At 38.3% G+C, this 24,911-nt stretch overlaps 1 protein-coding gene across 2 annotated transcripts in view; it reads left to right on the forward strand.

Annotated features, from left to right (window-relative positions):
- Positions 1 to 23,772, forward strand: part of LOC136862836 (xylulose kinase) — a 113,954-nt gene extending 90,182 nt beyond the window's left edge. For both annotated transcript variants that reach the window (XM_067139107.2, XM_068225732.1), the window contains exons 11-13: positions 10,103 to 10,200; positions 16,157 to 16,297; positions 22,738 to 23,772. In XM_067139107.2, coding sequence (XP_066995208.2) covers positions 10,103 to 10,200; positions 16,157 to 16,297; positions 22,738 to 22,800 — 302 coding nt within the window. In that variant the 3' untranslated portion in view covers positions 22,801 to 23,772. The remainder of the gene's footprint in view (positions 1 to 10,102; positions 10,201 to 16,156; positions 16,298 to 22,737) is intronic.
- The last annotated feature ends 1,139 nt before the right edge of the window (positions 23,773 to 24,911 follow it).

The raw sequence follows: 24,911 nt of genomic DNA on the forward strand, positions 1-24,911 counted from the left end.
CGTCACCTTCTCTTCACTGGACGAGAGCATGGGAACACGTAACAGAACAGAATCTCCTACCTGAACACCTGATGTTTCTGCTGTCTGCTACGCTTCTCAGCCGCTTTAATCAAATTCTCTCTCGCTAATCTGACATATATCTGAGAGTCCCGCTGAGGTTCCTGTGTAATACCTAGTACTTTTGTCAGCTCATTCCTTGGATTTCTGCCAAAATGAACCTCTAATGGGGTGAATTTTGTACTATCATGCTGAACCATGTTACTCCATTTCTCAATCAACGCTAAAGAACCAACCCACGCAGTGTGCTTGTCATGAACTAAAGATCGAAACATCCTACCTAATTCCTTCATCGTGTGTTCACACGTATTCCCTTGTGGGTTCCTAATTGAGGAAAAAACATGTGTGATACCTAACTCTGTCATCACAGCCTTCCACTTCTTCGATGTAAATCGAGATCCGCTATCAGATAATAACCTACTAGGCGTACCTAATTCCTGAATATACTTGTCACTAATAATCTTACTACAACTAAGACCTGTCGCTTTTCTCAATAAAAGATTGACACACTCACTACTCAAAACTTCAATAATACCATCCTCTAACATAGCTTCAATTTGATTGTCTACTGCTTTAGCATATTTATGTGGAATCGGATATCTTGGTCCAGCGAATATACTTTTATCCAGCACTGAAAATGAGTGTTCATACACATGTGTTTTGCCAGGTTTCGATGAAAATACTCCCTTGTGTTCTCTCAACACATACAACAATCGGTCCCTCTGACCTTCTTCCAAATTGCTACTATCTACCGCTTCTCTCAAAGCATCATCGTGGTTCTCCTCTAACCACACTTCACACAACTTAAAATCTGCTCTCTCTTCTTCATCTTTTGAAACCTCATTAACACACCACATGTTACAAACCTCCACTTTCGTCTGAACTTCGGCATCCCACGTGACTTGAACATCCTCATTATCCCACCTTAAATATACTATCGCCTCATTGTAATTTAACCGAGCTGAGTATAAACTTAGCCAGTCAGATCCCAAGATAACATCAAATATAAGATTCGGAATAACAAGACATATCTGAATTTTCGACTTCCCGTTAATACAAATAGGTATGGCAACTTGTTTACATATTTGCTTGGATCGTTTACCTACAGCAGTGACGATATATGTGGATTTCACAGGCATTTCCTCAATCTCAATATTCTCCTTCTTTCTGTCCTCATACCACTTCAGACTTACACATGATCTTTGACTGCCTGAATCCAATAAAGCCTGATACTGCGCCCTCCATATAACGATCGTAACAACAGGGTTATCACTTTTACTACCAACTTCGACTTGATTCACTTCAACCTCCCGTAATAACTCGTCTCTGACATCGAGATCATAATTCATGTGCGTCATTACACAATTTCTCGCAACATGTACTGAAGACTGATAATCTGATCTCTCATTACCGTCTACTATCAGTTTAAATTACTGTGTCTCCTTGTATCCTGATTTCGGCTTGTACCTTCCTCTACATTGCGTTCCCTCTGAACATTTCTATTTTGTTGGTGTGACTGATTACCTACAGGTTGTCTCGGTTGAAACTGACCACGGTGATTGTGTTCTTGTCTTCTGGGTGGTGTCTGATAGTTTGTGTGCTCTCGTGTACTATTACTATTTCCTAACGCATCGAAACTTGCTAGCAATCTTTCCATTCCCTGAATAGACTCTATCTGTTGCATACAGCTAGCTTCGCAGATTTTGTTCGGAAAATGTCTGAGTAATAACTTCACAATATCTCTCTCCGCTGACATCCCATCTACGTTTTTACAAATCATAACGTGGGCTAAAAAATATTCGGTCATAGAAACTCCTTCGTGTGGCCTAAATTTCCCAAAGACAATGCGTTCTCTTTCCCTGCTTTGTATAGCTTCACTCCAAAATTTTTCCGTGAAATATTTCTGGAATTCCACCATACTGGTCATGCTGCTCTTATACACCGCAAACCATGATTTCGTTTCCCCAATAAAAGCTTTACCAGTTATCTCTAACGCTTCTTCCCATTCAATGATTCCTTCTTCTATTTGCTTTTCAAACCGTTTCTTAACAGTGTTTAAAAAATCCAAAGGGTTTGTCTGCCTCCCATTAGATTTAAGTAGTTCAGTTTCATATATGAAATTTGTACCATGGCACTGACTTCCTATATTACCTTGCTTGTCTCTGATTTCTTTACGTATTTGTGCCTCCGACCTAGCAATACGTTCATTAATCCTTTTCTCTCTAGTTTCTACGTCACTCGCAAACTTTTCATTACATATTTTGGCATTAATCTCTACCTTACCACACAGATCATCGTATTGTTGTTGTACTTGTTCTCTAACTTTACTAACTTCTCCTACTTGTTCCTGAATTTTACAATTAATACCTGTGATCTGCTGGTCTACTTCGCTCCTAACTTTACAATTTTCTTTCTCTACCAACTCCATGACTTCGCTTCTATGTTCAGTTAACTTTCTTTCTACCACCTTCTCATGTTGGCTACGTCTCATCTCCTGTTCCGCTAACTGATTCTCAAAAAGTTTCTGTTGCTCTAGTGCTTCATCTAATCTATGATCTAAAGCATCCATCCTAGCATTAACTTCTCTGTTAATTTCGGTTTTCGTCTGTTCTATTTCTCTGCTAATTTCGGTTTTCGTTCTCTCTACTTCCTTCTTAATTTCATCTATCCCTTTCGTTTCCTTCCTAATCTCATCTATCCCTTTTGTTTGCTCTAATATCCCTTGCATCATTAAAAATAGTTGTCGAATATTCATTTCACTATTCGTATTACCTTTCTCGCCCTCCATCCTAGCTATATCAGATTCTGTGCTATTTTCCATGCTCCCACCACTTTCTACCGTTTTATCTACACTAAACATAGTTCTTCGTCCACAATATTTACTGAATATAACACAATCCGTAAGCTTGTTTCGTTTCACGTAGATCCGATAACATTACCGCACGTAAGTGATAACACATTGTACAAAATAACTTTGTCGCGGAGCGACCACACACTGTTTCAAAAATCAAATCACGTCGTACAAAGTAGATGTTCACAGTAGAAGTAGTAGTGATGGAGTTCACATAGTTAGGTTGTAAGGTTGTAAGGTCCTAAGCTTGTAAGGTCCCGTTCTCGTGTTGAGAATCAGTATATATCCGGGCTCACCCCCACTCTTGGTAACAGTTCAATCTCAAAACTCATATACAACGAAGTATCTGATTCGATAGATCGAAGCATCAACTCCCCTTATCTTCCTCGACAAGTCCAGAAGGCGTGGCGATGATATAGCTGACCAGCTTGCAAGCCTCGCTCACGGGTCGCTGTTTACTAGCCTTGGTCATAAAATAAACCCATGACTCACGCAAAATCCCAAGCTTCAAGAATAACCCTCCGTATACACAAATATGAGATGAAATGAAAACAACTATGTCTCAACATATTGACCGTGTTTACAACATAATGAATTCTTATCCTACATAATATAATAATTTACATAATAAAACGATGTTATCATATATACAAGATGATTCCAAAAAGCCTTGATTACAAATGATTGACGTTGAATAAATATGTTATTACAAATAATTGCCGATGGCGGATAAACTTGATATCAAATGATATCGTGTAAAATGATATTATATTAAATTAGTAGGGCTGGAGAAGCCTGGACGGTTACAATAGGTGGTATTAAAATTACTCCTTGTATAAACTTTGTGATCAGCTATTTTTCAATACGGAATAATGACGAGAATAATGGCTTGTAATGTGACAGCCAACCAGGCAAGATGTCAATTAAATAGATTTCTCAATCTTAAAACAAAAATTTGTAAGTTAACCAAAGATATAACGTTCTTAAAACATTGTCTGAGACTGAAATTGATTCCAAAATTCTTGAAGTCAACGCAAAGAAAAGAACTTAAATGGTTATAATATAAACAAAGTTCAAAATAAAATAAATGATATTTGGATAAAGAATGAAATTAAGGCATTGTAAAAAAAGAAGTCAAAATTAAATTTACAACTTTATAAGACACATTTAATAGTGGCCCAGGTACTGGTCCCATTAGAATGGAAATCGTTCCAACTTCACATAGATATCAAATTAACGCACTTGTTGAATAAGAAACAGGCGACACTGGATAAGAAACTAATGCAATTGAGAGCATCACAAACACAACATTCTAAACAAAGTACAGATAAACAGAGAATAAACCCTCTAGACACTGACACTCCTACGGTCGTAAATTTGACTAATACACAATTTTCAAGTAAAGGGATGGATCTCTTGAATAAAGGCCCTAAATACAATTGGCCTAATAAGAAAAAAGAGGTAGACATCATTAACACAGTAGCCGAAATAGAGACGAACGTTTCTAAACTCCCATATGAAATACAAAGCGACATAAAAACGGAAATAAAGAATAAGCTTTCTAGGCTAGCCGAAGATTTGAATGCTAAATTTGATATCAGACAACATACACTAATACAAAATTTATAGACTAAGATAGAAAACATCAACATTGTGATAACTAAGGCTGACAAGGGGGGGATCAGTAGTTCTCTTAGACAAAGAAGCATATATTAAAAAACAGAGGATTTCTTTAACAGTAATGGATACATGGTTGTTAATAAAGATCCACTGGTTAAGATACAACGTAACTTAAAGACAATAATAAAGAATTCGACATTTCTGTTTAATGAACAAGATCAACAGAAACTTGTAAATATGAATCCAAATATTCCTGTGGCAAGAGCTCTCCTTAAGGTACATAAAAATGATATTCCAATGCGTCCTATTATTAACTGCCGCAACAGTCCAACGTATAAAGCCTCCAGGTACATCCATGGCTTCCTTAAGAGACATTACGTGTTTAATAACAAGCAGCCCTTGAGGAATTCAATAGATTTTTGTGAGATTTTAAGCAAATTTAATGTTCTGTCAAATCAAGCAATATGCTCTTTCGATGTGATTAATATGTACCTAAACATTCCGACTGGTGACACAGTTAACATCATCTATGATAACATCTGTAAAAATAGTGGCCTCAGTAGAAAAGAGATCGATAAATTCATGAAACTATTGAACTTTGTTCTGGATAACAGTTATTGTACATTTAACAAAAAAATTTACAAACAGAACGGTATAGCAATGGGGGGGACTCAATTGAACACACTAAAATAAAAACTAATATTAAAGGGATTTGCTTATGGTTGAGATATGTTGACGATACATTTGTAATAATTGATAAAGATGTTACCAATAGCAGCGAAATTTTGGAAAAATTAAACAGTATCGACCCTAACCTGAGTTTTACTAAGGAAGATGAAGACAAGGGTTCCTTGAATTTTCTGGACATAACAGTGACACGAACCAATAACACTTTTGAATTTCAAATATATAGAAAGCCTACACATTCTCCGATAACTATAAATAATTCCTCATTATATCCTGGCTCCCATAAACAGGCATCTTTTCATAGTTTAATTTATAGAGTACTAAGAATCCCTCTTTCCCCTACTAACTTAAAGAATGAATTGAACTACATAAGAAACCTAGCCAGACTTAATAGGTTTAAGGTCGAGATGATAAACCGTTTAATTCACAAAATTAAAAATAAGTTATCCACGAATCTCATACCCGACAAACCAAAAAGAACTAAGTACGCCACTTTCACTTATAGTAGCCCAGTAGTCCACCAAATTGCGAATACTTTCAGTAAGCATAATATGAACGTAGCCTTTCGAACAATCAACACAACTCAAAACATCTTTTTTAATCATAATAAGATTAACTACGACAGAAATAGATATTCAGGTTCAGGAGTTTATAGATTAACACGTTCTCAGTGCGGAAAATCCTATGTTGGACAGACTGGGCGCAGCTTTTATATAAGGTACATGGAACATTTCAATGCCGAAAAACACAATAAATACTCGGCAATGAGCACCCACATGAAGGAAACTGGACACCGGTTCACTACAATAGAAAAAGATCTCACAATAATTAGGAATGCACCAAAGGTAAACTTTTGAATGATTTAGAGAGTATTTACATTTTCTTGGACAGAACATATAATAAAGATCGTAATCTTAATGACGACACGGAAGTCAGAAGTCCACTACATATTTTAATGCCTAGGTTATTGAATAAGGTCAACCTAAACCATAATAAAGTCCCTCGGATATTTAAATCCTTAGAATTAAAGACTCCCTCTAATTCGTTAAATACCGACGCCATACTTGCTCCTTCAAGTAACGCCTACCGATACCCCCTCTTCCTCTCAGCGTTCCCCTACACCCCCACAGCGTCGATACTACACTAGAAGTAGGAACTTCAAACAGACTAACGCTGTAGATACATTCGGACATACATTGCAACTTGAGAATAAGTAAGTACACATTATTCAACATATCGTTTTCAGTGATATATTCTCGGCCTATTTCCCGTCGTCAAGTTAGCCTTCCGTTTCATTCCAGATTGACAACATTGTCTACTACGGACATCCACGTCTACAAGAGGCATTTTCTGTTACACGAATTTGTCATCCAGCCTACCTTCTTTTATTCATTATTTTAGCAGCGTTTTACGGCAAACTCTTCGATGTTTTTCAGCACTTCACGACATACCACTATTTTAATCCAATTTTCCAAGCCTATGATAAGGTGGAGGTATGTTGATGATGTATTTGTGGTCTGGACAGAAGGTCCTGAGAAACTTCATCTATTCCTAAACCACCTAAATCAGCAACATCCGTCAATAAAATTCACTATGGAGATGGAGTCGGACGGATGTCTTCCTTTCTTGGATGTTCTAGTAAGAAAGAAACCGGACGACTCCTTAGGACATGCCATCTATCGTAAGCCTACCCACACAAATCGCTATCTTCATGCAGATTCTCACCACCATCCAGCACAAAAACAAGGCATTCTCACGACTCTCGCCAAGAGGGCGAGACGAATTTGTAAGCCATCACATATCCAGATGGAGATGGACACGCTCAAAGTTGCGTTCAAGGGTAATGGTTACAGTGATTTGCAGATTCATAGACCCCCTACATCCCAGAAAAACGACCAAGCAAAGCTCACAGAAGAAAGAAGTGATGGGAACTGCCTACTTGCCTTACATTCACAACACCACAGATTGAGTTGCCAAGGTGCTCCGCAAACACAATATAAAAACCGTGTTTGGCACCGCCACTAAAATTGCTCACAGTCTCACTAAAACCAAGGACAGATTGTCCCCACTTTTACATCCTGGGATATACGAAATTCTCTGTACGTGCGGTAAAGTATACATCAGCCTAACATGCCGGTCCATTGGTACCTGCATCAAAGAACATGAACGTAATATTCGTCTCAACCAACCTGACAAATCGGCAATAACTGAGCACGCTCTACCGTCGGGTCATGATGTCATGTTCCAAGATGCTCGAGCTGTTACCCACACTAGACGCTACAGGTCCAGGATTATACGGGAAGCTGTGGAAATACGTAGAAATCCTAACAATTTCAACAGGGACACTGGCTATCAATTAAGTAATACCTGGTTGCGAGCCATTAAGAATTTACGCAGGTAGTTCCCTTCCCTGTCCCTTCACTATAGTTATTTCGTCTCGGTGTTTTCCAAATTCTTACATTCCTCGTCGCCAGATGTTCATTCCAGGCTTATCTCTATGTTTTACACCTGTCATATATTACACAAACACGATATGTGAACCGTTTAGTCTGATAGTGATGGTTCAGTCAGCTTCCGCTTCAAATGCTAGTGCTGTGCCACGTCCTGGGGGCCATCTGGTGGCGGATGAATGTACCATTTCCACTTCTATTATAATGTTCCGAAATTCAAAGTATCATTGTTTAAAAAGCCTTTCTCGTGGACAGTCGAGATTTCTTCTGAGGATGCAGAGCACAGTTTTCTGCAAAACGTTAAGAATTTTCACCTTATTTTCTTGACATGGCATAAGCCCAAAAGCCTATACACTATCATTTCTATAAGTACGGGCCGTGAAAGCATTAATGGCAACAATGTTTCTGAATGTTAGGAAAAACATTCCAGCAGTATGAGAATGTTAATTGAGACCTTATTCAGAAGTAAAGTCATAAAAATTCTCTTCACTACAGACTACGCCTAATGTTAAATCATCGATTACTTTTACAAAGCAAATATCACGAGCCGAAGACTTCAACCTGTTGTTTTCTTTTTTCAGTTTTACGGCATAATTTCCAAATAAGATCTAAATGAACTATTCTCATATCGCTGGATTGTATTTCGTGACACTCTGAAATTGTAATATTTAAAAACTCAAATTAGACCACTGCAACTAAGCCCTGTGCTATGTACCCTCAACACAACTATTTATCAACAGCTAACGGCTGTTATTGTTGTTATTAACAATAGTACCAAATATTGTTTATTCAATCTTTCTTTTCGACTGCTCCTATTTTACATTTGTAACAAGTTAAGATACTCCAATCAAGTTGTTGGTTTACGCCAAATCTTAAATCAACAATTACTTATTGCAAGCCAAACATCTTGAACCTAAGACTTCAGCCAGATAATTTTTCAATTTTTGCCCACTCCAGTTCCATGAGAAAATTTGTGCATCCATTATATTATTTCTCAGCCATGATTCAACTCCTATTACAGTATCTGGTACGGTAAGTATTTATCTGTTAAATTACTTAATTCTATTCCATTCTTTGCAATACTTCTACAGTTCAACACTAACATTTTTATGTCATCCCTACTTGACTTTCAGATCCCTTTACCTTTATCACTGCTCCCTAGACCACCCCGTTTCTTTGAATGTACCTCCCTATAACCCTTCTAAACAAATTTCCTAACTTATACGTACCACTGCGGTTTAAGTGAAGGCCATCTGAGTGCAGATCCCTATCTCCTACCCACCCATTAGGATCTAGAAATCTCACTCCCAGTTTCCCATATACCCACTCTATAGTATTATTTAAATCCCGAACCACCTTCCAGTCAGTATCCCTCCTATGAAGTATTCTACTGATGACAATCTCTGCTTCGTTAAACTTCACCCATGCTGCATTTACCAGATCTCGCACATCCCCAACTATGTTGGTAGTTATACCTGCTTGCCTTACGTTGTTGGTACCAGCGTGAAAGACTACCACCTTCTCCTTTCCCTCTTCCTTGTCTTCTACTTTCCTCAACTTCTACCTTAACCTAATTCCTGGATAACAGTCTACCCTGGTTCCCTTTCCTCCAGACACTTTCCCCACATGTCTAATAATGGAATCCCCCATGACCTGAGCCTCAATCCTACCCAACTCATTTGATCCCGTCCTTTCCTGGTCAACCTTATCTTTCCTGATGGCTGCAGAAGCTACTTGCTTCCCTTTTCTCTCTCCCCTGACCATGTTCCACCTATTGTTTCCTATCCTCTACTCTACATTTCCCTTTCCTACGTTTTTTCTTTCCTCCTACTTCTACACTTCTCAGTAACAGTTCCCTGTTCCTCATCTTTCCTCTGTTCTTGTACCTGCAGTGACTTGTACTGATTTCTCACAGACACCTGTCTTCCTTTCTTATTTTCCTTCTTGACTTACTTTCCTTTTTACACAGCCTTAGGGACCCTTGAACAAGGAGTCACTCCCTTTGTGCCACCTACCGTACTTGCTTCACATTGCCCGCTTCTCACAGTGGGTGTGTGACGTGTTTATGGAACCAGTTCCTACAATGCGTACTGACACGCGTTCTAATTCTTGATAGTACTGATTCTCCAAGTTCCAAGCGTCATTTGTGCACATCTCTAATTGCAGGTTTTAGCTGGTCTGCCAGGTGGTCAGCATGCAAACGTCCTCAACCATATTACTTGGCTTTCATGTCCGTGAACCTATGAGCATTTCTGTTGGTGTTTATGTCATGTATGGTACCAAGATTTTAGAATTTGTTAGCCTCACTGAGATGTTACTTGATACATTGAATAATATTATTTTTAAAATTATTTGTTGGACATAGTATTTACTAACAAACTGATTTTTAAAATATTTTCTCACAACTCGGTGTATTGAGTTCATATAAATGTTTCAGGTAACAACACACGGATCTTGGCTACTGGAGGGGCTTCAAAGAACCACTGTATCCTTCAGGTCCTTGCTGATGTCTTTAATGTTCCTGTTTATACACAGGTTAGTTCTTTCACATTTTATTGTGGTATTGCCACAATACAGCATCTTACAGTAGTTTCTAGATGCTTTAAAATGATTAAACGTTTGATTGACAATAAAAGAGGAGAGATATTCACAGTTTTCATACATCTCATCAGAGAGAGAGAGAGAGAGTGTGTGTGTGGGGGGGGGGGTAGAAATTTCTATTGACTGTGATATTTGTTCTAGTTTTCAAATATTTTGGCATGTAGGCCTATTTCACAGTTTATTGTGTGTGTGGTCAATTTTGTTTAGTTAATGACTGCTAAGGAGGTTGTTCACATCTCTTGGACTCTAAATGGTAGACTGAACTTGCTGGTTGTATCATGATTGTTTAGAACTCTCTTATGCCATTGGAAAATAATGATGATAGTTTATATGGAACTTTGATTTAATATTATTTTTGATATGGTTACATTTAAATTAGATTTGAGAAACTGATTGTTTACAACTTCATTTATTAACTTCTATTCAAAATCTTTTGTCATATCATGTTATATTCAATCTTTAGAAAGTTATACGTGAAATAAAGTGCTTATATTACACAATCTCATATGGATAAATACATGAATAAACACATTGTGTGGCATCTAAATTTCTAGCAGTAACTAAGGCCGAATGTGTACAGAAATTTATGTTGAATGTAATTTGTTACAAAACATCTATGCTGTGAACATAATAGGTATATTCCTTGTCCCTACTCATTTGGTTTCAGGAAAGCACCGGAGTTCATGAAATGACTGTAAAATTAAAATTTGGTGGTTCCATGCAATCAGGAGGAAGGAAAATTGTTTGAAACTAGCCATGTATGGTCATGGAGACTAAAGAAACTATTTCCAAACCTAAACTGCGTGGGTTCAGGTCCCACCGCAACGAGAGCAAAATGCCTTTGCTCATGGTCATTGACTGTGGTTTATTGCAGAGAAACACCAGAAGCCATCTTATATGGCCATTAATTGCCACTGAATTGAGGAAGTATCCTGCAGTGTAACACATGACTACTAGGTGTATACATTTTTTGACGTACTCAAAGGTCAGTTAAAATGGGTCATTTTATCCAGTCATATCTAAAATTGACCAGAAATCAACCTGAAGAACCTACATATCTTGATTTTTTCAAAAACAAATGGAGTATTTTTGCATGTGTCTCTTGACACAGGCCAGACCAAAATGTAGCTTTCACTGATTTCCCAGTCTCATTTCTGGCTAGAAGTTGCTAGGGTACGGGTGGTGCTAAGTAATGACATTCGAAGCACAACTATAGCTCATTCCGTGTTAAGAAAACAATATTGCTCTTATGACAGCAAGGCTGCCATGTCAAACGGTTTTGCTCAACACCATCACTGGGAAACAGCGGCACATAAATGAGTGAAATTCAGTATTTCAGAACAAAAAGCGGAAGAAACTACGCTACAAATTATTTTTATGAACTAGATGGGCCGGGGGTTTACAGGAGCTATTTTTGGTTTGTACAGAATCTAAGATAAACTATGACACATGAGAAAACCTCAGCATTGAAGTTCAAGGCAAATTGGGGGGGAGATAGAGAAATCATTTTTATGGGCTCGAGGAGTGAGGGATGCATTTAATTGTCAACTTCTGCAATACCTTTGGGCTAAACAGAGATTTTATCTATAACATCACCATTACCACACTCAAGAAGTCCATCATGATCTTCAAGAACCATGCTTGCGGACCTCAAATAAATGTTTGACATGCCTCACTCGATTGCCTATATTTAACATCAGTATGATCACATCTATTGTATCCACATCCATTATTGTTGTGAAGGTACTCTTTGTCTTTGGGCAACCTGCAGCTGTTGCAGGAAGATTGTATAATAATAATTTCTCCAGGCAATAAAGGCTAGAAAACAGACGCAACAGATGCAATAAATAAATACTGTAGATGACTGTACGAAAGATCACAGTATTACTGTTAAAGAAAGAAATCACAGATGTAGGCTTATCGCATTATCTCCTGGTATAAGGAGATCCCCTATACCAAGTGCCAACAGTCTCTTTGAGAGTGAATTAGCAGGTATGGGTAAGGGCACTCTATTGTTCTGGGGACAAGAAATTGTTCCCAAAGGCGGAGGAACCAGTTTGGTCAATGGCATTAGGATGCAGAAGACAACGGGAAACCACTGCATTAAAGATCCTGAGAGATATTCCAATAAATTCATATGGCATGGCTGCAACGTCAAGATCAGAGCTGGCCGTGTGGATCGTCAACCTCCGTTCGGAGACGATGTCTTAAGAAGAAGAAGAAGAAGAAGAAGAAGAAGAAGAAGAAGGCGGCTTATTGCATAACTCTCACCCAACACAAGACAATTACGCACCTATTTAAAGCCTAAAAACACACACGCAACAAATAAATTCTGTAGATGACTTCACTGAAGAAGTGAGCTGCCGGCGGTTCACAGAGTGAGGGACTGCACGAGCCTTGTACCAGGGCAGCACAGAAGAAGGGAAAAGAAGGAAGGCAATGAAGCGATGGCTGTTCCTGCCATTGTGCTTCCTCCCTACAAATGTATTTATGAAAAAGAAAATGTTATGTAGTTATTTGAACAACTTACAGGGAAAAATGCCTCATCCTTTTTATCTATCTTTCATAATACATTACAAAGTACAGTATAACATCCCTTAATCTCGAGGAATTACAGGTGTCTCAGAGGGGGTGTGTTCACTCCTTGTAGGTCCATAAGAGGAATACTGTTTTCTTAACGTTGAATGAGCTATAGTATATATGAGATATCAGAAATTAAGTTCCAAGAAGGAAACCATAATATAATTTCATCAATTGCAAGTGTTGAAAACATCTAAGCTCTTTAGTCCTTTTCAATTGTGCGTGAAATTACCCGCGTTTCGTCCCAGTGTAAATTATGGTTTCCTTCTGGGAACTTAATTTTTGATATGAAGGCCAAAGGAAGGCATTTATACAAGTGGAGGCACATGCTTCCCCTAGTGCACCATCACTGCAATGTACTTCATAAGAGGCTTGCAGTGGTGTCTCAACGGCGCAGTAGCCGCCAGCGTCTTGGAAAGGTGTAGCAGTCCAACTGATGAGCCCACTGCTATACTGCGGTGAAATGCTGGTAATTTCACGATTGAAAAGGCCTAAAGAGCTTCGATGTTTTCAGTGCATATGAGTGTTATGGGAATTGCTACTCCCAGGGCCGGTCATGTGGCAATGGCACTTTCTGGCCCAGTGAGGAAAGCAGTGGAAAATACTTCACTACTCATCATGCCTTGTATGCCTCATTAATGATATCACTGATTTTTGTGATTTCTCTATGACCATATAACCTTTGGTGATACTTTTTGAGAATTCAGTCAGCCTTTGGCATTTTTATTTGCCAATTTTGAGAGTGTACTGAGTTCTATAGGACTCTCCAATGGAGTACAGTTGATCTGTAAACAAAATGCAGTAATACGTTTATTTTTATTAAAGGCTCCTCTCTGTCTAAGAGGGTAGACTTGGAACATAGACATTATGTAAGGTTATTGACAGCCTTGTGTTTGTAATAGTAATAATAAATGTTATTTGCTTTATGTCCCATTAACTACTTTAATGGTTTTTGGAGACGCCGAGGTGCCGGAATTTAGTCCTGCAGGAGTTCTTTTGTGTGCCAGTAAATCTGCCTACACGAGGCTTACATATTTGAGCACCTTCAGATACTGCCGGACTAAGCCAGTATCGAACCTGTAAAGTTGGGGTCAGAAGGCCAGCGCGCCTCAACCGTCTGAGCCACTCAGCCCGGCGCTTTTAATAGTAATAGAGTTTAGAGAGGTAATATACAGTATATATCAAACTGATTGAAGTAACTGAAGATGTGACATATCAGTTAAAAAAACCCGTATTTCTAATTTTAACCATTGAGGTTGAAAAGAATTGTTAATGGTCAAAGATAGGAACTGAATGATAATATATGAATATGTTTTTTTTTTAAATATGGCACTTGACACTTTTATAGCAGGGAGAAGGCCAGATGGTGATGATGCTAGTAGTGATATACACGAATGATGTCTGGAATCGCGAGAATTGGTTCCTACAACTCTGAGGTCGCACTGAATGCTGCATGTCAGGAATCGGTTCCGCAATTACATCACCAGACTGTGCTGGGAACAATCGCTAGAGCGAATCGTTCGTAAATAAGTGGGGCAAATTCAAACGTGTAATATTTTCTATTTGTTTTGTATACTATAACACCCATTTAAACTGAATGTCTAATTGGTTGTCATGAATGAATTATACCACATAATAATGAAATAACAATTTAACCTGGTAGTCTGGAAATGTTACACATTTCGACATTGGGTGTAGCAATCAACGTTGTTATTTATGCTTATACTGTATTCTGCTTCTAATGTGGTTTTCAAATATCGCTAGTATATGTGTATAACGTCTGTGGAATCTCATTTCTAATAAGCACACAACTTGTTTGGTAGCGTACCTGTCTTCTGTTACATTTAATTTGCAATTTCATACTACTACTAAATATTATTAGGAAAAACTGTTAGGATTACTAATTGTTGTTTTTATCACTACTTAACACTAGCTAAGTCTCTTCAGTACAATTTTATTTTGATGAAACAGTAGTATTATATCATAATCCCCATACAAGTTTTGATGTATTGATAATCCATATAATTTGATTAGTTCCAAGCACAGAATCATATATTCTGATCAAATTACAGTCGTATTTGAATAAATAACTCCAGGACACTATAATGAGAGTAGGTGTGGCTTGTAGATTGACCTGGTTATAAACCAAAACAAACGTTATAGAACACATTTGTGCTGTATGCGTTTACGTATCTGCATCATAGATGGTGCTACTAGTTCCACGGAATCGATTCCCCAGGTATATGGAATTGACTCTTCGCGATTTCAGTCGCAATCCATGACTAGATGCTAGTATTGATATTTTTCTGCGCAGTGTGATTATTTCAATGAATGTTATTAGACACTGTACATCTAGCTCAAATTGACATGTTTCTGTCCAGTGTGCTGATTTCAATGAATGTCCAGCTCCATGGTTAAATGATTAGCATGCTGGCCTTTGGTCCAAGGGGTCTTGGTTTCGATTACCAGGTGGGTTGGGGATTTTAACCTTCATTGGTTAATTCCGATGATTCGGGGTCTGTGTGTGTGAATTATTGAGCATTAGAATTCATGGCAGGTAGGGCTCCGTTCTCACAGACGGGCAGGTTGCCTATCGGGCGTCAAATCAAAAGACCTGCACTAAACCTCTCCGGAGGCCACACAACATTTATTTATTTCAATGAATGGTATTAAATACTGTACATCTAGCTTACATGGACATGTTTATGTACAGTGTTTTTGTTTTAATGAATGTTATTAAATACTGTCCATGTAGCCTACATTGATGTTTTTCTGCACAGTATGCAGATTTCAATTAATTTAATGTTATTAAATATTCTATTGTAAGAAAGAAAGAGTAACATTAGTTATGAACCATTTATCCTAATCTCCTCCCCTCACACAAAATCTGTGCACTAATTAACAAAAAGGTATAAACAATATATTTTGTACAATCAAGTGTTCCAAACATGATTTTTTATAAAATTTGAATACCATACATACTTTCAACCTTTCTTTGTTGTTGTATAAAGTAAGAAAATATGTGATTACACATCTTTATCACAGTGAGTTTTATAAGTACATGGCTAGGAAACAGCTGTTCAAAGGCACGCCCCTTACTACCATTACACAGCTGAAGACAAAAAAGTTCACCGCAAGATGTTGCGGCTAACGCAGCCATTCTCTCCACACTGCTTCATGCCAAACCCTGCTAATCTGTAGCCTATTTTCTTTCCTGTTGAAATTGCTCTGTTTCATTATCTCTGTTACCACCACCATCTTGATATCTAACTCATGCCGCCTCTTTTTTAAATTTTTATTTTATTTTTAGGAGGTGTCAAATTCAGCAGCTCTGGGTTCAGCATATCAGGCGAAGTTTGCCTTAATTAGGGAAAGTACCACTTTCAAAGATATGACAGCACATCTTCCTTCACCCACACTGGTGTGTTCACCATACAAAGATGCTCAAGCGGTATGTATATTCTTTTTCTTTGCAAACGTGTTACTAAGGCCCGGTTTCATCAACACATGTTAGTACTTAACAAGGTGTTAAATCATTTTAACATACGATTTAAGAAAATTTGCGTTTCAACAACAACTGTTAACGTTGACATATGTTAAACTGCATATTAAAGTTAACATCAGCCATTTCCCATGTTAAATGGCTAACATTAGCATTTAGCAACCTGTTCCAAAATGGCTGCTGTGAATCTCCCTTTAGATGCGGAATTGCTCTATTTAAATCTTTTACACGGTAATCCTGATCGAAGAAGCATTCAGCGACGTAATGACTTTGAAAATTTGACGGATGCAAAATTTCTTCATAGATAAAGGTTATCGAAAATAGTCGTTGCTAAGGTTGTTGACGAAATTCGAGTGAGGTTGGAATATCCTCTTTCTCCAATGTTTCAGGTATTGATAATATTACGATTTTATGCTCACATAATGGTCGGAGACAATGTGGAATTTGTAAAGCCACTGTTAGTAGAGTCGTTTGTCGAGTGTGTGCAGCAATAGCATGCATGAGAAGGAGGTATATAACTTTCCCTTCAGTAGAAGAGCATCAGCAAATTATCTGTGACTTCTATGAAATAAGCCGTTTTCCTGGTGTTTGTTCTAGGTGCAATAGATTGCACACATGTAAGAATCCAATCACCTGGAGTCAATTGGGCCGAAATATATCGTAATCGGTAGGGTTATTTATCGGTTAATGTTCAGGTGATTAGTGAGCTTAACCTCCAAATCAGGGATATACTTGCTAGGTGGTCTGGTTCTGCACACGACAATACAATATTTAATAACTCCCATATCGGAGCACAGTTTGAAGTGGGACAATTAACAAAGTGATTTTGTTAGGTGACAGTGGATACCCGATAAAAAAGTATCTGTTAACCCCATTGAAACCCTCACGGACTTTCTCCCACGCCTCGTCCTTTTCTTTTATCGTCAAGCCATCTGTGCGCTTGCACTCAATAATTTCTATATACTGTATTTACTAACTAATTCAATTAAGAACTCTTTTTCGAAGAAGGAAAAATTAGAACTACAATTCCGTTTCACTTCATGCGCCATATTTTACAGCTGTGCTCAAACAAAAGCGCATCGGAGCACGCTGTAAAACAGCATGTTCGTACCACTGCCTCCTTGATTCGCACCAGTTCGCAATACTGGGAGAGTTAACAGTCGATTAGTTAACATTCCACAAGAAAAGTTTGATGAAACGCAAGAAACCTAACAAGATGTTAAATTTTTAACTCCGTATTAACTAACTATTTGTTAATATATATTTAACATTTGTTGATGAAACCGGGCCTAAATGTACTATAGTGGCAGTTATAACCTGGACGATAGCACTCCTGTAATTTGAGAGAAAATGTGTGTCTTGTCTAGTGAACTAATTTCTACTGGGTTTTGATATTCAGAGCACCGAGCTCGATAGCTGCAGTCGCTTAAGTGCGGCCAGTATCCAGTATTCGGGAGGTAGTGGGTTCGAACCCCACTGTTGACAGCCCTGAAGATGGTTTTTCATGGTTTCCCATTTTCACACCAGGCAAATGTAGGGGCTGTACCTTAATTAAGGCCACGGCCACTTCCTTCCTGCTCCTAGCCCTTTCCCATCCTATCGTCGCCATAAGACCTATTTGTGTCGGTCCGGCGTAAAGCATCTCGAAAAAAAATTTAAAAAAAGATATTCAAAGTTGTTTTGAAATAATGTGAATTGATGAAAGAGAACTTGAGAGGAAATACTCTATTTACAAGCATACATCTCACCATCACGGTATCACAGACCCTAATTTTTTTAATAGTGTGTCAGCATAAATGCTCGAAGAATGTGGCATGTATGCTCACACACATGGTAAAATCTGGCACTCTGCTCTTGTTTGGGTGAAAGACACGTAGCCGTTTGAAGTATTGTATAATCCTTGGGCATTCTCTACCCTAATGAAGTAGTTTGGAATGTCACTCTGGACTCTCTGCAGTTTCAGTACAGCATAAACATACATATGTACTAGAAGTAGGGTGTGAGATCCAGTGCAATGTATTTTCTTTCTAATAATTTGCTCATCAGCGACTTTGGTTGTCAGTGAGTTACGGAAATGCAATCAAGTTTTAAACTTCAGGTGATTGAAGTGGCAGTGTAATTGTACTGAAGGTCTAGAATTTAATGCGAAATGACATACAGCCTGGTGCAAATCTTTGAGTTGTCTCCCGTGGGTGGTAATTGCACCAAAGGTCCAGAACTGAATGTAAAATAATGGTGTACAGCTTGGTGCAGGTTTTTTGAGTTGTCACCTATGGGCAACCCGCATGTCTGTGAGGAGGATGAAATCTATTGTTGTACATCATCCTTTTGTCTCTGGTAATTTGTAATTCTGTGCAGTTTCAAGATGCTGAAGGTAAAGTGCTCTGATAATGCAAAGTTTTTTTTTTGCTATGTGCTTTACGTCGCACCGACACAGATAGGTCGTATGACAAATGCAAAGTTTTGTTTAAAGATTTTGGCGAAAAGTATTCTGATACCAATGGATATATATTTATATGTTTTTAAATTTATAAAGAGAAAATTATGGCTGAGAAACGTTTTACAATGCAACAACATTGCAGTACTGCTAAACACAAAACTGTGTATATACATATCTAGAAAACAGATGGAGAGGGACTTACCATGTAAGACTACGTGGATAGAGAGTACACACAAAAGAAAAATATGAGTCCAAAATTTTTGGCTGCAGTCTTTGTCAGTAGAGAATAGAATGATAATGGCCTTTGTTGACAAGTAGGCATTGTGTGGGGTGAGGGAAGTGGGGGGGGGGACAGACGGAAAAGAGAAGGGGAAAAAAGGAGCGGGTATCTAATGTTAAGTCGGGTTGCTTCTCTGGACCTGACCACCAGTCAATGTCCAACTTTGAAATCTATAAGGGCAAGAGGGTGGGAAGTAGGCGGTAAATGTTTGAGGACTTAAACTGTGAAACTTTCATCAAGCGTGATTTGATGTGCCTTTTGTGAATGGTAACTTGGGTTTTGCAGGTACTGCAGTGCCACATATATGTTTAGCTGGTGTATTGCTAGTTAAGGCAATGTAGAAAGGTGGGCAGATTCTTCAATGAAACTGATAGATAATGTTGGATGAAGTACTGTGGGGCTTTCTGGGAGGAGATCCTGGGTGTTGGGTAAGGATGAGAGAAGATAGTGTGCTTGTTTTAAAATGTTATTTACTTTGTGTAGACCAAAATCCCTAGAAGTAAACACCTTCCTCAGGTGGTTGTTGTTGTAGGAGGCATGGGCTTTAGAGGTTGAACAAATCTTTTTGCCCTGGAGGGCCAGACTAAATACTTAGTAGAGATTGTTTTATAATTATATGACTTGTATTACGATGTGTGCTTGAACAAAATCCTGGATGTACAACATTGTGCAAAGTTACTGATATTCTTTGTGGAAATGAAGGAGAATTCAATGAAAATGAACTGGAATTTTCAGCCAAGGATTTGACTTTTTTCAACTATGAACCCATTACATATGATTTATTCAATTAAAATTATCCACCTATTCAATACAATATGTTTACAATCCAGATTTTTACATTACAATATAAACTTTGGTACTAATTTTGACCCCGATCGGGATCTGCATTGCAAATTGTATTGAATAGGTGGATAATTTTAATTGAATAAATTATATGTAATCTCAGTTCAATACAGACCAATTGGAATGAAATTTCTAACCCTTTATGAACCCATCATATCATGTGATGTAGAAAGAAGTTTATCCAAGTACATGGCTGTACTTGCTGACAACTGGAGATCCTTCAAGTTTGGCTATCTGAAACTGCATGTCATCGTTCAGTGCAGCTCTACTGAAAATTAAGGCTAAGAGGGGTATGAATTATTTCATCCGTAACTAATTGTTAGAAGTAAAATGCATTTTTTGTTTATTTTTAATTTTTAGGTCAGATTTTGATCATGCATGCATATTTGAAGAGTTTTTAGGCCACAGACCTAGTAATCACTGTTGAGTATTTTTGTGGCAGTTGGTAATGCAATGTGTTGTGTGTACATGGAGATGTATACTCAAAGTCAGAGGAATTAATCATATGCAGTTAAAATCCTAGCCTGACCAAGAATCAAACCCAGAGCCCTCTAAATCGAAGGATAATATGCTTACAGTTAAGCCAAGGAACCAGACATGAACTGAACTGTGATATTAACTTTTAGTCCGAGATGTCGAGTAATACATTTTACAGCTCACCCTCCCAGTCAGAAACGAAGCTTCACTCGTAATGCTATGATCTGTACCTTCACCTTCACTTGACAATTTTTGAAACTCCTCAGGTAAATCATGCAAGTAATTGTTGTCTTCACTGCTGTCTTAAGTGTATATGCATTCTTATATTGTTTTAATTCATACTGAATCACTAATTTATTTCAATACTACTTATAAAATATAGCATCTACAGATCTGTCTGTAGTAGCTACACCAAGATGTAAACAAAGTTGAGCATGGCTGACAAAGTGCAACAAAAATGTGCCTACACACAGTCGGCTGTTTCTCGCATTATTTCTTTGGTGATAATGAAACACATTCCTTTATACTCTAGTAGTTACGTTGGGAACTATACGAAGTTCACTGAGTCAAAAAGGGATGGCAGTAGCTCAGCGAATTGCTTAGCAGTAGCTGTCAAAATAAATATTGAATGATGCTTGATATTGGACCCATACCGTACTAATGGATCTCACTGTTGAGTGTTCCTTGGTGTTGGACTAATAAGGGCATATCACAGCTATTACACAAACTACTGAGTGAGCTGGCTATGCCTTATAGCTGTGAACTTGCTGGGGTTGTACCTTAATTAGGGCCGCAGTTACTTTTTCCAAGTCCTAGGTGTTTCCTATCCCATCGTTACCATAAGACCTATCTGAGATGGTGTGATGTAAAACCAGTACCAAGAAAATTTAAAAAAAAATATACAATCTATAGAGAACTGTAGTTAAGAGAACAGATGAATTTATTGGCTCCAAAATGTTATGAAATTATTTCTTTCTAATGATATTATAATTTTGTGTGGTTATTGCTGGCCTGCTGCAACCCTTGTAAGGCAGACCCTCTGACGAGAATGAGTGGCATCTGCCGTGTATGAGAAACTGCTTGTTATTGTAGTGGAGGAAAATGTGTGTGGTGTGTGAGTTGCAGGGATGTTGGGGACAGTACAAACACTCAGTCCCTGAGCCAGGAGAATTAACCATTTAAGATTAAAATCTCTAACCTGGCCAGGAATCGAACCAGGAGCCCTCTGAACCGAAGGTGAATATGCTGACCATTCAGCCAAGAAGCCAAACAATAATCAATTGAAAAGTATTACAGTAAAACCTGGACCTTGGATAAAACAGAACCTCTCTGGTCCCTAGCAATTCCAGTTTAGACAAGTTTTACTGTATGTGAATACACCACATGTAATTTATCATTGGAGTATTTCTCCCAAATATATGTCAATAGATATATCAATCAGTCACAAATGATCTGCATTTAAGGCTGTCGCCCTGGTGGCAGATTCACTGTCAGTTGTTTACTTAGTCTTTTCTTAAATTATTTCAAAATAGTTGGAAATTCATGGAATATCTCACTTGGAAAATAATTCCAGTTCCTGATTCTTCTTCCTACAAACAAATTTTTACCACTATCTGTCCTCTTGAATTCCAATTTTATCTTCATATTATGTTTTTTCCTATTCGTGCTTATTTGTGTACTAATGTCCCTCTCCACCACTCTCTACTGACAGCTTGGAAGTTCTGCTTAATGGAGCAGCTCGTCTGCTTTTTCTCAGGTCTTCCCATCCTGAAGTTTACAACGTTTTAACAGTAGTCTTTTGTTGGAAATCACCCAGAACAAATTGTGCTGCTTTCCTGTGTATATTTTTTAATCAAATAATGCCAGGGAGGGTCCCATATGCTGGAACCTTCTCTAATTGGGGTTGATTTGTATCCATTCTCCTTCACGTTATTACTACAATTACTAAATTGAGTGGGTGGTCACATGGTTTGAGGCTTTAAGCTGTTAGTTTGAATTCAAGAGATGGTGGATTCAAACCCTACTGTTGGCAGCCCTGGAGATGACTTTCATTGGTTTCCCAGTGTCACACTAGGCAAATGCTGGGACTGTTCCAGGACTGTCCCATACCATCGTCACCATAAGACCTCTCTGAGTCAGTGCGATGTAAAAAAAAACAAAAACAAAACCACATACCCTCATAAACCATATGAAGAGATCTGTAACCTTTATTTACAACCTCATTAATGTGTTTACCCCAAGGGGTTGTTACAGTGATCCTCATGAGGTACTTTCACTCCAACACAGTAATGATTGATTGTCACTTGATATGCATATTGTTCAAATTACAATTTTCTGTTGTATTTTCAGGTGTACAATCCCATGGTTGCTCGGTACCGTGCTGCTATCAAGAATATCTTGCAGAATAAGTGAAAGCACACTGTTGTTGTGTGTTGAATGGGCCTTTAATAGCTTTAACCAAAGTGGAATATATTCCATTAACACATCCACTTAAAGTGGAAAAGGGGTGTATCTAACTTTAGTTTGCTTTTCTGTGATAGAATAACTTAAAGTTGCATATAGATAATAATTTAAGGCATTTCTTTTGACCAGCGGATGATCTAATCCAATAATCCAACAATAATAATAAAAATACCAGGCGAGTTGACTGTACGGTTAGGGGCGCGCAGCTGTGAGCTTGCATCCAGGACATAGTGGGTTCAAACCCCACTGTCGGCAGCCCTGAAGATTGTTTTCCATGGTTTCCCATTTTCACACCAGGCAAATGCTGGGGCTGTACCTTAATTAAGGCCATGGCCGCTTCCTTCCCACTCCTAGTCCTTTCCTATCCCATTGTCACCATAAGACCTGTCTGTGTCAGTGCGACGTAAAGCAAAAATAATAAATAATAATAATAATTATTAAGTTGGCCGTGCGGTTAGGGCCGCACAGCTGTGAGCTTGCATTTGGGAGATAGTGGGTTCGAACCCCACTATTGGCACCCCTGCAGGTGGTTTTCTGTGGTTTCCCATTTTCACACCAAGCTGGGGCTGTACCTTCATTACTGTAAGGCCATAGCCACTTCCTTCCCACTCCTTTCCCTTCCCTATCCCATCGTCGCCGTAAGACCTATCTGTCTCAGTGCGACGTAAAACAAATTGCTCAGATGGATGATCATCACAAGGTTAGATTCCAACCTCATATTGGAAAGCACATTAATAAATTTCCCTTCACAGAGCATTTTGACTTCAATATAAACTGATATACACTAAGTTTTGAAGTTCATGAATGCAGCAAGTATGACATCTCAAAATCACATCATTGATGATGTAAAGGTGTGATGGTAATGAATAGTACTGAGTGATTCAAGCTGTGTTGCTATTAGCTTGCATTTGCGAGATGGTGGATTTGGCAGCCCTGAAGATGGTTTTCCATGGTTTCCCATTTTTACACCAGGGGCTGTATCCTACTTAAGGCCACGATAGCTTCCTTCCCATTTGTAGCCCTTTCCTATCCTATCATTGCCAAGAAACCTGTCTTGAGTTGGTGCGATGTTAAGCTACTGAGGAAAAAGAAAAGTTATGCACGGTCTCATCTTGGAGATGCCTGCAGTTACAAACAACGTAACAGTTATGAACTTCTCATAACTGCATCTTTACCGGCTAGAATATCAGAAATTATTGTATTAATTTGGAAAGATTTTGAGGCTTTGTGAATTGAGTATGGTATGTGCTTGACGTACCTGAATAATAATAACTTTGGAAGTGATTTAACTTTTGGTCACATTATTTGTCTTTGTTCCTCACATAATCCACATACAATGGTTTATTATCTGTGTAGTAGGAACTGGTATTTGTGTTTGTATGGCTCCAGTCTGTGTGGTCGGTTGTGATTGTTTCTGTTGATTAATTGGTTGGAACGTTCTTATCACACATAGTGACATCATCAGTTTAACAGGCTGCTGTTCTTCGACATGAAGAGTGCCTGTCTGACTGAAAGTGTCAATACTGTTTTGCAAGGAAACAATGAAATGATTTCTAATGTGATCTGAGGACTAACCAAGAAAAAGAGAATTTCACAAAAATACATGAAGGACTGATGCCACAGAATAGGCATGTTTACTATTTACTTTGAAAACTCCCCCCCCCCTCATGTAATTTGTGATGTGTGTCATGTGTTTTTAAATGTTGTACGTGGTGGATGAGATGACTGCCTGAAACACGTGATTGGTGAGATTCATAGCAACAGTGTGAAGTCGAGGGACTCAAAACAAGGATTTATAATTGTTTCTGAAAAACTCTGAAAAACAAAGTACTGTAACACTTATAGAGTTATTATAATTTCCCTTCTTTATGCAAGGGGCTGCCTGGCCATAGGAGTAAAGGTGTGCTCAGTTCACCCGGAAGGACGTGGGTTCGATTCCCCGTCAGGAAGACGAAAAATTTAAGAAACGAGATTTCCACTTCTGGAGGTGCATATGGTCCTGAGGTCCTCAGCCTACATCAGAAATGAGTACCAGGTTAATTTCTGGGGGCAAAGGTAGC

Source organism: Anabrus simplex, chromosome 1 (genome assembly GCF_040414725.1).
Source record: "Anabrus simplex isolate iqAnaSimp1 chromosome 1, ASM4041472v1, whole genome shotgun sequence".
Lineage (NCBI taxonomy): Eukaryota > Metazoa > Arthropoda > Insecta > Orthoptera > Tettigoniidae > Anabrus > Anabrus simplex.